General features: G+C 38.2%; 1 protein-coding gene across 1 annotated transcript in view; it reads right to left on the reverse strand.

Annotated features, from left to right (window-relative positions):
* EMCN (endomucin) overlaps positions 1-13,951 on the reverse strand; it is a 55,576-nt gene that overhangs the window by 6,255 nt on the left and 35,370 nt on the right. The window contains exons 6-9 of the mRNA XM_060098082.1: positions 7,381-7,473; positions 6,895-6,948; positions 4,957-5,052; positions 709-733 (exon numbers count right to left, since the gene is read on the reverse strand). Of these exons, the coding sequence (XP_059954065.1) occupies positions 709-733; positions 4,957-5,052; positions 6,895-6,948; positions 7,381-7,473 (268 nt within the window). The remainder of the gene's footprint in view (positions 1-708; positions 734-4,956; positions 5,053-6,894; positions 6,949-7,380; positions 7,474-13,951) is intronic.

Below are 13,951 nucleotides of genomic sequence, written 5' to 3' on the forward strand. Positions count from 1 at the left end.
CAACAAGAGTTCCCACCTATCCCTTCTCAGACTCAAAATAGTTTCAAACCCCAGTTCCTCCCCTTGGACATCTCAAGAACATCTACTTTTAATTAAGAAGGGTAGGTGGTGTAGGGACATTATTCTTAAAGTTCACATCCCAATGAATATACAAAAACACCCACAAAAATGCAGGCTACAAAGTCAGATCAACACAGAAAAGTTAACCACAGAATTTGGTTTTGACATTAAAATAGTTTGTCTCTTTGCAGCACCTTGATTGTAACAGTTGGTTGGATTGCTAACAATTGCTTTGTTTGTTTTAGTAAAGTCGAAGCAAAATAACCATCTGTTGTTAAAGTAAAGCCACTCAGAGCTGTCTCAAGGTGCAGGCATGATTTTTCCCTAATTGTGAGAAGCATATTGAAAATTTCAATGGGAAAACTATTTTAAAACTCTAACTATGTTTTTCTATGGTTTTTGGGGGCAAGTTTTGATTTCTGATATTACCACTTTACCCAAGCTTAAGAGCCAGTTGTTGGAACTTCTCAGTTGAATTTCTCATACTTGAGACCTCTCTGACAAATAGGTAGTCAAACCCCATATACTATGCCTTCTGCAAAATGCTTGAAAAACCCGAAGAAGTATGAGTAGAGGATCGATACTTTCCCCTATATAAATGACAGGGTCAGAGCTTCTAGAAGAAAACAATGATGCAGCATTACTTACTGGTCATTTCCATTTTCAGGTGTGCCTAGGAGGGGAGGGAATTTTTATTAGAATTGTGAGAAGCTTGGCTGCAAAAAACCTGAGACCCCTGCCACTTTCTGCTCAAAGATGTCTCTAAAGCCAATTTTTAACTTTTCAGTCTCTCGCCCCATTCCCCGTCCCACTGACCATTTCCTCAGATGTGGTAACTACTCATTCCTTAGTCACAGCTAATACATTCATGGTATAGTCTCAACTAGACTAACTCCACTGAACTTAGCTCTGGACTAATTTTTTTTTAACATCTTTATTGGAGTATAATTGCTTTACAATGGTGTGTTCATTTCTGCTTTATAACAAAGTGAATCAGTTATACATATACATGTTCCCATATCTCTTCCCTCTTGCATCTCCCTCCCTCCCACCCTCCCTATCCCACCCCTCTAGGTGGTCACAAAGCACCGAGCTGATCTCCCTGTGCTATGCGGCTGCTTCCCGCTAATTTTAATCTTATAGTTTCGTATCACTGTGTGGAACTACTATCCATTATTTTACACCCCACAGACACCAAAAAAGGTTTCAGTATCTCTGGAAACAAATTCTTCTCAGAGTATTGAATTACCTTCTTAAAACAAAGACTTGAATTTTTGGCTTTTCTTTATATGTTGCTCTCTCTGGGGACCTAAATCTCTGTATTTGTGGTGAGCCATGATGCTGATATTGCTTCTAATTGCATCTGAAGCCCACGGATTCAGCTTCTCAGAAGTGCCCTACAAAACGTCACTGAGCCTACTAACTGTAACTAATCTTTTGCCCGCTTTGCCAGGCTGTTCCACGAGGGCCGGTAGAAAGCAAGTCGGGCCCGTGAGAACGCAGAATGATTCATTTTGCACAAGAGCATGGCCTCTTGGGAGCAGATTGTGCTGGTCAAACCTTGCATTAATCTGTGGCCTATTAGGCAAAATATTTAATGTAATCACTTAAGGTCCTTGCTTTGTTCCGGATTTTGCTGTGATTTTATTCCATGGCTCGGCTCCCATCTCTTGGATTTCCTTTCATCTCTAAGGTAGCTCTTGTCATCAGGATATGCCTTTGAATATCATTCCCTTGACTTTGACCATGATTGTTTTATAAAGACGTTGATTTCCATGAAAATTTTGGCTACTGCTATTTCTGTCACCTTGGCTAAGTTACTCCAGCATGAATCTTTATCCCTAGAATTTAATTCATGGCACGGTATGCTGTTCACCAACTAGATCTAACTTCATCTTCCCTACCATCAGTAGGGTTTTAACAACATTTAAAAATGCCCATTATAACTGTTATGTATGATATCACCTGTACTGCTCATAGCCCTGTTTCACAATGAGCAGATATTTTCTTGTTTGCCTGTTTTAATATTTTTTCTTAGAATACTGCAATATGGGTTCATTAGCAGATAGATGCATACCAGCAGACTACTTTCTGCATATATGCCACTGTTATTTGGGTTAAAGCTCACACTACTGTCAACATTATCCAGGTAAGCTTAATTTCATACAGAAATCTCTGATTCATATTGGCTTCCAGAGAGTACAGTGGGTTTACGAATTTTCTGAACTTAATGAAGTCTCACCCACATACTTGAAGAGTGATTAACGCTGGGCATTTAATGGTGCTAATTTAATGATAACAATGATGTGAATTCTGTTTGGAAAACAAAGTTGACAAATAGATTTGGCTAATTGTACAATTGCCCAACTTGGTTATAAACTATTGCATGTCTTCAGAATAACTCTCCATAGTGGTAGGAATCTCATACATTTTTTCTGAATGATCCAGTTCACCTATAAAGTCCCCTTTAATAGAAAGTGTCAACTTTTCAAATAACTTATTTGCAAATCTTCCTATGCAAAACAGTTTTTCAGTACAGGGTATTTTTACTAATGGATTTAGCCCACACTTTTTTTTCCCTATCCTGTATACTCAACACCCACTGGCTTCAACTAGATTGGTTGAGTTCCCATAAAAGATAGGATTGGTGGTTTAGAAACTTAGAGAAATTAAACTGATTTATAAAAATGCTATTTCCCCTCTGGAAACTGAGTGAGGAAACATATTTCAGACTTTATTAAGAATTTTATTCACTAACTCCCAGAGGGAAAGACATTGATTTGTTTTCTTCTTATTTTACAGCAAGAGCTAAAATGGACACTGCTGTTTTCATATCACTACTTTCCCTTGCACTGTCCTGCTCAGGCTCCAAACTGTCCGCGCCCTGCACAGTCAGGGATTGGCCTCAGGAACAGCATTCATTAGTGTCCTGGGGGCACATTGTCCATGGGGTAAACAAAGAAGAGTGTGGCTCATAAAAATGATTCATTTTTACTTTTTAACAGTATATGAGACTTAGGTAGAGTTCTGTTAGTGAACTGTTTAGAATTAAAGTGAGGAAAGGAAAGGTTCTATTTTACTGAAAATTACAAAATTTAACTCAACAAGCGTATCATAAGTCTCTCTCTGCTATTTATTATGCACAATGCCATGTGAGTCATATGTAGTTTGTGACTTGGAGGGGTTGCCTGAAGTTATGGACTGAATGTTTGTGTCCCCTCAAAATTCATATGTTAAATCTTAATGCCCAATGTGATGGTATTAGGATGCTAGGCCTTTGGAAAGTGATTAGGTCATGAGGGCAGAGTCCTTAGGAATGGCTTAGTGCCCTTATAAAAGAGACCCCAGAGAATTCTCTTGTCCCTTCTGCGTCCCAAGAAGATGCAGGCAGATCTGAAAACCAGGAAGAGTGCACTCATCAGACGTCAAATCTGATGGTGTGTTGGTTGAACTTCTCAGCCTCGGGAACTGTGAGAAATAAATGTTTGTTGTTTAAGCCACCCAGTCTATGGCATTTTTGTTACAGCAGCCTAGACAGAATAAGATGTTTGACTTGCAGGGGGAGCAGGCTTATAGAGAAGTAACTATATTATAGTGTGATGAATACTATCATTAAATTCTGTGGAATTAGAAGTAATAGAACACTCCACTCTGCTTAAAGAGATGGAGTGTCAAAAAAATATGGATTAAGTTTGTTTTTAAGCTAGATCCATATGGATAAGATGGAGATTAGGTGTGTTATAAAAGTTAAGGTGTGTTATAAAAGTTAAGCAGTGGGCTGGACATTCTAAGGGAAGGAATAACATGGATGAAGCAGAATACATGGCACTACATTATACAACCAGGAAGGTGTCTGACATGGAAAGATAGATTGAAGTTTAAGATAACATAGGTGAGTTCCCGGGAACTGGAGGGGGATTCAGTGGAAGCATGAACTAAAAAGAGAGCTCAAGTTCCTGGAACAGAAAAAAGACTGAATAAAGACCGAAAGAAATCTCAATAAAATCGGGACTTTAGTTAATAATGTATCAATTTCGGTCAATTAATTGTGACAAATAAACCATACTAACGTAAGATATTAATAATAAGGGCAGATGGGAACTCTCTACCTATCTTCACAACTTTTCTGTAAATCTAAATCTATCCTAAGGTTTAAAAGTTTATTTTAAAAAAGGCTTTAAAATGTAATGCCATTACGGGAATCATAAATATTCAAGAGGCAGGGAGAAGAAGATGAAGCAGCAAAAAGAAGAAAAAGAGTGAGGCTGTAAAAGAAGGCAGTGTCATTTTAAATGAAAGAAGAAAGACTTTCCAAAGCTAATGGAGAGATTAAGGAGGATAATAAAGAACTGTTGGACTAGAATCCCTCTAAAAATTGCAATAGGGTTCAATCCTGAGGAACTGATTCAATTAGCAGAACACACAGTTGTGGAAGACACCTTCATAGGAAGGAAGCCATGCCTCCCAGGAGGGACGTAAGTCACAAAACACTCTTCTTGAAATTATGGGTCCCAAAGTGAAATTCTTAGCGATACTTCCCTTTATTCTCTGTTATATGGAAATGGAACAAATCTTCGCTATAGCTAACGCATGTCATTTTATGCCTTCTTTACTACCATATTCCCCTGACCGCCCACAAAACTAGGGCTTTTTCATTTTAAAAAAGTGTCCATATTCGGTATTATCTGCCATTAGTAGCTAATTTCTACTCCTTACCTTCACCAGTATTCAATGGATTTCTATGCCCCTTTCCCTCTACCTCTGTGATCAAGCAATACAGCAGTTTGTTTCTGTGTATGATTCCTCTCTCCTCTTAAGAGTTTAAATTCAAGTTTAGACTGAGCATGTATATTCTCCTTTTAGGAAAACAAAATGAAACAAAACACTGTTACCTACCTGGGTCTGTCTTCCAGCACATTCGATACAAACCCACCAAAGCAAAGACTGAAAGTGTTATTGCAATCAAAGCAATAACCACAGGCAAAATGATACCTAAAAAGTATTGGAGACATTGTCAGTTAGAGTGGCTATTGAATTTCACAACAAATAGTTCATGAACTGAGGGAAAGCATGTATGCTTCCTTTCTTCTTTAAACATCATTCTATTTAAAAGAAGGTTTTTTTTAAGCAAAGAAGATAATTATCTGATTCCTGGGTTTTGCCCTAGTTGTCATTTCTGATGTATCCACTTGATGTCAGTCTTGTAGCCTTTCTGAAATAAAACTCCAAACCTAAGGAAGACAGTTCCCACTTTCCTGGTGACTGAAGGAATGAGGAGATGGGAGACTGGCCAGGCAGAAGCTGCCCCCTATGGTCAGAACCATATTCACACTTTATATTCTTTACTACTTTATAGTGAAGTTACTAATACATAGCTTGGATGAAGGCAGTCAGAAGGCACAAACTTCCAATTATAAGATAAATAAGCACTAGGGTTTTAATGTATAACATGATAAATAGAATTAACTCTGTTGTATGTTACATAGGAAAGTTGTTAAGAGAGCAAGTCCCCAGAGTTCTCATCACAAGAAAAAAAATTTTTTCTATGTCTTTAATTTTGTATCCATATGAGGTGATGGATGTTCACTAACTTATTGTGATACGTTTCATGATGTATGTAAGTCAAATCATTATGCTGTACACCTAAAACTTATGCAGTGCTGTATGTCAATTATATCTCAATAAAACTGGAAGGAAAAGAAATATATATCCTCTTCTCGTTCTAGTGGAAACGCTCTATTCATAAAGCTGGCTTCTTAAAAAAATCACTAATATCTTACTGTAAAATTATCTTAGGACTAAAAAGGCATACAATAACATAAGTGGATATAGATGGATATCATGGTGGAACAATATGGTCCAAGAAAGATAAGCATGTGTGTATTTGTGAATGTCTGCTTGGGGGAGTGGTGTTGCTACAGTAAACTAGGGTGAGTTTTTCCTGTTCTCATTAAAAGAAGGGCTTTGCTGTTTGTTTGTTTTAGCATCTGCCTTCTTTTCTGACGGTCATTTCCCAGGTTAAAACAAGAGTGAAGAAAGGAAAAAGCTGTCATAGGGATATAAGTAGAGATATAGATGTTATAGTTACTGTTTAGTTAGGTGTTCTCATCTGCTGGCATATGTACTCCTTATATTTACTGGGGCGTTGAGAATAGCTAGGCGATTCATTTGTAGGGTGGGTTACACTCCACTGTTATGGTTAAATATTTGTTTTAAGTAAGTTCAGCTGGGTTCATATTAGACCTTACATGAGATCATTAGTGCCTCCCAAAATAAAGATGGCATGAATCAGCAGCTCAGTAAAGGCAATACTGACTTATTGAATGGAATGACTTTACCTAAACCTAAGATAATCTTTTATCATCACAGCTTCATATATATTCATCTTATTCTTAATTTTCAGGGAAATTAATGAATATTCTCTATTCAGTCCTAGCATAAACAGTGGCTGACATATATATGTTTTTGCTAAAATGGAACTTTTCTTAAAAGGCCATTTTTAACATTAAGATAAAGTTTTGTAAAGGTGAAAATTCATTTTTATGGAGATCTCTGCCCATGCACTTTGGCTTATCAGAGATTAGTCCCATCAATTCACTTTGACCCCTGGTGGTAGCTGCTTAGCACTAAGGTAAGAAAAAAAAAATCCCCGAAGTGTATTTATTAAAACCAGACTCAAGGGGAGGAAACTTTCAATTATATAGGATTATAATGGGATTGCAGGTTCAGTAAAGTTGAGAAAAGGCTGTCTATAGTTGAGTCCCTTCCCTTATTGGTAACATTCAAACATTCTGCAGTTCTACTGCCTTGAACGAAGATGCACGTATTACTCACTGGAATAGGAGGGGCTGGGTGAAGAAGAGCTTGCATTTTTTGCGTTCTCAGTGCCTATTATTTTAAGAAAGAAAAAAAGTCACCTTTGGTTAATGTGTGCCAATTCTCACAATCCTCCCCCCCACCTCCCCACTCCCCGTTTAGGTGAGCCTCTGTGATTTATAGGTATGAGTCTTGGAGTGAAAACATTTTATCTCATTCTGAAAGAGTTCTGTCTTATGACTCAAGATCGGTAAGGAGTTAATGTATACAATCTGATGAGTTTGGACACATGCATATACCCATGAAACCACCCCCACAATCAAGGTAATAGACAGAGTCATCACCTCCAAAAGTTTCCTCGTGTCCCCTCCCTCTTTTGAGGATGTGCAGCTTTGTTGTGTATAAATTATACCTCAATAAGCTGTTTTTTTAAATTGGTGAGGTTTTCTTGGTGAGAAAGGGTCAGGCGAAGCAAGCTTCCACTCATACACACAGAAGTCATACCTTGAGACTGGGAGATGTTTTCCAGAACTGTTACTGATACTGAGGATAATGTAGGGCTTCTGGAAGGCGATGCATCTGGTTGTAGAGTGTTAACTGTAGGAAAATGATAAATGTAGCGTCAGATGATAGTATTTGCTCTTCTGACTGGATTTCTTTGCAGATTCAAACAATTTGCATTTCTGATGATCTGTAAAAAACTGCTTATTGTTGAATAATGGGATACATACAATTATACATTAAATCACGAGGTCATTCTATCTCCTCCTGTAGAGATGATTAAATTTGGAATGAGAAAACTTGGGTGTTAGTCTTATATCTTCAAGAACTGGCCAAAAATACTTGAGCAAGTTTCTCATCTCAGGCTACAGACTGTATTACCTACTGCATGAAGTTCTGCATCCCATAAGAATGCAAATCAATGCAAAAGCATTAATCACATTTTAGATATTACAACTTTGAGTGATAGTGATTTTTTTCACTATAAATACTTAAAATGGACATAAGTACACAGGACTTCAGATTTTATAATGTTTCTTAGTGGTCAAAGAGAAAGATTGCAATTGAGACTTTGGTTGGAAGAACTGGGGAAAAAAATAATAGAAGATCCCTTCATTTTTATCTCAGCAGTGATTTACACTTGTATGCCTTTTCTAGAGTAACTGCTGCTTGGACGCATTTCCACCACTGTCCATGCTCTTTTTACCATGGCAAATGTTAATTTTAAATTGATTATTATTATTTGTTTGCATAAGTCAACATTTGCCATCTTTAGTCAGAAGGACTAAAACAAAAAAATAATAAATAAAAATTTATTATTCAAAACTCATAAATCTCAATAAATTTCAAGGAAACAGATAATTATATGTTTTATAAGTGTACAACGTTTATTGTGAATCTGTAATAAAATGTAATTTGTATTTTGAACATTTTTTGAAAAATAATTCTTTTTCTTGAAATATGGAGTAATATCTTTTAATCACACCTGTTTGCCTTGTCTCTACACGGGAGTTTGAGGGCAGTAATTCCCACCATCCACCACACGAAGCTCTGACCACTGTGGGTATGCAGTAAGATGTAGCTGACTGCTTGGATAAACTAAGAGGCACCTCTTACAATTATGGCCCCCTTAGGAGTGTGAAGGCCATGCATAATTGCATGAAAGAAATTGATATTGCCTATGACTGCCTTGGATCTTTCCCTCTTTGTCACCCACAGCCCAGCACGCACTGCATGCTTATGCATTTTTGACATTTGTGGGGGGAGAATAATGTTAAGAGTCTGTTCTTGCCAGGCAAGAGATCTGTGGGAGGAAGCTAGATATATGCCCGTAAGAACAAAGAAAAATGTCAGGCTCGTGCACTGAGCAGGCAGAAAAAGGAATCTTAAATACAAGAGTGGGAACTAGCTCAAACCTTGGTACTTAGTTGCTTTTTCCAGTGTCAAGTGTTCTAGTGAGGATGAATGGTCTTTTGGTTGTGTTGGTAGAGAATGAGATGGCTGATTAAATAACCAATGGCATTAATTCCCCTGGGATTCCCCAAGGGTTAATTTTCAAGACTCCACATTCTACCTTATTACCTTCTCATAGACAGGCTAGGTGGCGGCTACAGTTCTGAGTATAATCTATCTGGTTCAGATGAAACTCCAAGCTTTCCTCCTTAAAAGGTTAAAACGTGTTGACTGTCCAGTGCCATTATTGCTAATGATCCACAGGGAGGCAATAGAATTAACCCTTCTTAAAAGAGGATTTGTTGGCTCCTTGAACAAAGACTTATTTTTTTTCTTTTAACCTCAAACTTTAGTTAATAAATCATTTCTGAAACCAGCACACACATACACACATACACACACTTCACCTCTATTACATTGAATGATTTCTGGTGTCTTCTAGTCTCTTTTAATTCATTTTAAAAAATAATAGTCATGACCCACTAATGGGAATTAACTTAACAGTTTGAGAAACCCTGTCCATTAGCGTGATCATATTGATGAAATTACAGGTCTTGGCTGAATTCATAAATTGTGAGTTTAATGTAATTCTTCCTGCAATTAAGATGGAGCCATGGTATGTTCAGAGCTTATGATTTCTGTGGATTTCATTGAGACTCTATTATGCCACGTTACTACTAAAGCGGCATCGGCAGAGGAGGTACAGGAGAGGTACAGTGGATGGTTGAGAGCATGATTCTGAAGACTGAGTACGCGGGCTCAAATCTGACTCTAGCACTTATTTGCTGTGGAATCTTAGGCAAGGCACTTAAACTCTTTGTGTCTGAGTTTCCACATCTACAAATGGTGATTATAATTTTTCTACATCATAGTGTTGTGAAAATTAAATGAGTAAAAATAAATTTAAATTGCTTAGAAGTGTTGATACTGATATGTTTATAATATATATAATTACTATAAAATTATGTTAATTTATATTATATTAATATATTACTTTATAATAATATCCTATTGTTATATTGTGATTAGGCACCTACAGAGTTGTGTCTTTCAACCAAAGTCAATTTATCTAATTTTCTCAGATATTCTAAGTGTAAAGCTATATGACTCTTCAGACACTTACATGTTTTCAGAAGCTTCTTTGCTCTAGTCAGGAACTGGAGAAACTGGAGTATATGGTGTTCTTAGATGACATCAGTTTGCTCTTAGACCTTGACTTTTGGTGATTGTAATGATTATTGAATTGCAGATATGCTATGTTATGACTTAAATTTAGTTTGCAAACTTCAGGCCAGAAATTGGAGCAGGCTGTTTGAGGCAGAGACCTCAGAATAAAGTCTTTTGTAATAAAGAGACTTGCAGAACCAAGTCTATTGTAATAATGTATACCCAAATTTACCCTATGGATTAGTCTCCAAAATTTACAAACAGCTCATGAGGCTTAATATCCTCAAAACAAACAACCCAATCAAAAAATGGGCAGAAGACCTAGACAGACAATTCTCCAAAGAAGACATACAGATGGCCAAAAGGCACATGAAAAGATGGTCAACATCACTAATTATTAGAGAAATGCAAGTCAAAACTACAATGAGGTATCACTTCACACCAGTTAGAATGACTATCATCAAAAAATCCACAAACAGGGCCTCCCTGGTGGCGCAAGTGGTTAAGAGTCCGCCTGCCGATGCAGGGGATACGGGTTCGTGCCCCGGTCTGGGAGGATCCCATATGCCGCGGAGCGGCTGGGCCCGTGAGCCATGGCCGCTGGGCCTGCGCGTCCGGAGCCTGTGCTCCGCAATGGGAGAGGCCACAACAGTAAGAGGCCCACATACCGCAAAAAAGAAAAAAAAAAAAAAAAAAATCCACAAACAATAAATGCTGGAGAGGGTGTGGAGAGAAGGGAACCCTCCTACACTGTTGGTGGGAATGTGAATTGGTACAGCCACTATGGAGAACAGTATGGAGGTTCCTTAAAAAACTACAAATAGAGCTACTATGTGACCATGCAGTCCCACTCTTGGGCATATATCTGGAGAAAAACATGGTCCAAAAGGATACATGCACCCCAATGTTCATTGCAGCACTGTTTACAATAGCCAAGACATGGAAGCAACCTAAATGCCCCTCGATAGAGGAATATATAAAGAAGATGTGGTATGTATACACACACACACACACACACACACACACACACACTGGAATATTACTCAGCCATTAAAAAGAATGAAAACAATGCCATTCACAGCAACATGGAGGGACCTAGAGATTCTCATACTGAGTGAAGTAAGTCAGACAGAGAAAGAGAAATATCGTGATATCCCTTATATGCGGAATCTAAAAAGAAATGATACAAATGAACTTATTTACAAAACAGAAACAGACTCACAGACTTAGAGAATGAACTTATGGTTACCGGGGGGGAAAATGGGGAGAAGGGATAGTCAGTGAGTTTGGGATTGACATGTACACACTGCTATATTTAAAATGGATAACCAACAAGGGCCTACTGTATGGCACAGGGAACTCTGCTCAATGTTATGTGGCAGCCTGGATGGGAGGGGAGTTTGGGAGAGAATGGATACATGTATATGTATGGCTGAGTCCCTTTGCTGTGCACCTGAAACTATCACAACATTGTTAATTGGCTATACTCCAATATAAAGTAAAAAGTTAAAAAAAAACCAAATTTACCCTATTGCCATCTGACAGTGGAACACATTTGGCCCTTGCTGTAAACCAATTACTAGGTAAATCATTGGAAGTTTTTTTTTTTTTTTTTTGTGGTACGCGGGCTTCTCACTGCTGTGGCCTCTCCCGTTGCGGAGCACAGGCTCCGGATGCGCAGGCTCAGCGGCCATGGCGCACGGACCCAGCCGCTCCGCGGCATGTGGGATCTTCCCAAACCGGGGCACGAACCCGTGTCCCCTGCATCGGCAGGCGGACTCACAACCACTGCGCCACCAGGAAAGCCCTCATTGGAAGTTTTAAAGACAGAAGACCTTATTGATGTCCCAGGGTACCTCTGGTGGTTATGAGAATGCACCTCATGGAAGGCGAACTACAGTGTAATTGACTGAGGTTCCCCACCTGCTCTCTGAATTCCATCATTGTGTTTGTGCTGATGCCATACCTCCTGCAGGCTGCTCCCAGCCAGTGATTGAGCCTGGCAAGTATATGAAAGCAGATCTGCTCCTGGGAACCATGGGTTTCTCTGAGGAGGGATTTGAGCTGGAGGAGTCCCTGACGGCCTTCTCAAACCTTCCTTAAAGGAAGGCATATCATACACAGATATTAACAGGAGAAAAAGTGTGAGAGGCAGTAGGGGATAAAATATTCTAGTGTGAGAAAGAAAATAAAACTGTGTGTTCTATTTTCATTTCACCATGTTTCCTATACTTTTTGATATTTGCGCATTTGATATGTGTTTGAGGGGCTAAATTCAATTGAACGGAATGCTTATTCATTTTTTTCATTATTTATAAATAATTGGAACTGGTCTCTAACTGCAATTTGATGGATTCATGTCTCACTTTTAAAAAGAACTTTCCAGCATTTGTCACAATAACTCATTCACTCCTCCTTCACACATTTTCTTCATGTGGCTCCAGTAGAGCACACACTGCTGGTTTTTCTCCTACCTTATGTCTTATTCTTCTCAGTCTCCTTGGCTGGTTTTGTCTCTTCTTTCTGACTCAGTTTTGGAGGGCCCCAAAATGTAGTCCTTTGTCCTCATCTCTAACTACACTAATTTCATTGGTGATTTCAGTCAATTTCAAGGTTTAAATAGAATATCAGTGCAAATGATCTCCTAATTTATACTTCCAGCCTAGACCTCTTTCCTAAATTTCAGATTCGTAGTAATGGCAAATAATAAAAATCTGAAACTCAACATGTCCAAACTTGAATTTCTGCTCAATCTGAAGCCTTTCTATCTTAGCTGATGGCAGATATTCCTTCCAATTGCTCAGGCCAAAAGCCTCAGAGTTATTTTTGATTCATCTCTTTCTATACTATTCCAAATGCAATCATCAAGAATATCTATAGGCTCCACCTCCAAAATATATTTGGAATTCAGAGATTGCATGCCACCCTATGACCCTATGACCACACTGGTCCAAGCTACCATCATTTCTCTCCTCGAAAATTTGCAAAAGATAATCTTGCTTCACTTGACAGTCTCTCCTCAGCAATCAGAGTTATACTTATAAAACATGAGTCAGATCATGTCACCCCTCTGTTCAAAATCCTCAGTGTTTTTCCATTCCACTTACAGAAAAGTCACAGTCCTTGAAATAGCCCACCAAATCTTAGGTAATCTGCCTGGTATATCCCCTGCCTTTCTCCCTGCCCTGTTTCTTTAACACACCAGTCCTCTCCTCAAGTTGTAGCTCTGTTTAGATGCTCTTCCCCCACATATTAGGTGGCTCACTTCCTTCTTGTATTTTCTCAAACCTATTTTATGACTTATCTTGACCACTTTTTCAATACTGAAAATGGTCCCCACCTCTCTGGCACTCATAATCCCTCCCTTCTACACTGTTCTACATCTTCTCTTTCTCATAGCACTTATCACCTCCCACCTTGCTTTATAACTTGGTGAATTAATATGTGTATTGATTATAGTTTGTCTATACTTATACTAGAATATAAGATCCTCGAGGGCAAGGATCTTTATTTTGCTCACTGATATTTCCCAAGCGCTAGAGCAGTGTGTACAAGTAGCGACCATAAGTTTTGCTGAATGGACAAACAAATTTTTTGGCAGCAGACGTGACTACTGTTGAGGAGGAAGTAAATCCATGTGTTTTCCTTTTTTGCCTTAATATTAGGATGGGTACTTATTTTAAATCATTCTCATTAATTTTTTTCATTCATTCTGAAGTAATAGAAAAAAATAGACACCTACTCTGGGTCCAACAGTAGATGCTGAAGGAAATACAACAGAGTACATGAGATAGTTATTTCATTTAAGGAGCTCTCACAGGGAAGGTGAACAGCACAAAGTTGATAGATGTGAAAAAAAAACAGTATGTCAAGGATTAAAATAAGAGATACCATGTTATTGTTAATTGAATTTTACTTATAAATTAATTCTTAACAGAAAGAATTAGAGGTGCTT

This window comes from Mesoplodon densirostris, chromosome 1, assembly GCF_025265405.1.
Source record: "Mesoplodon densirostris isolate mMesDen1 chromosome 1, mMesDen1 primary haplotype, whole genome shotgun sequence".
NCBI lineage: Eukaryota > Metazoa > Chordata > Mammalia > Artiodactyla > Ziphiidae > Mesoplodon > Mesoplodon densirostris.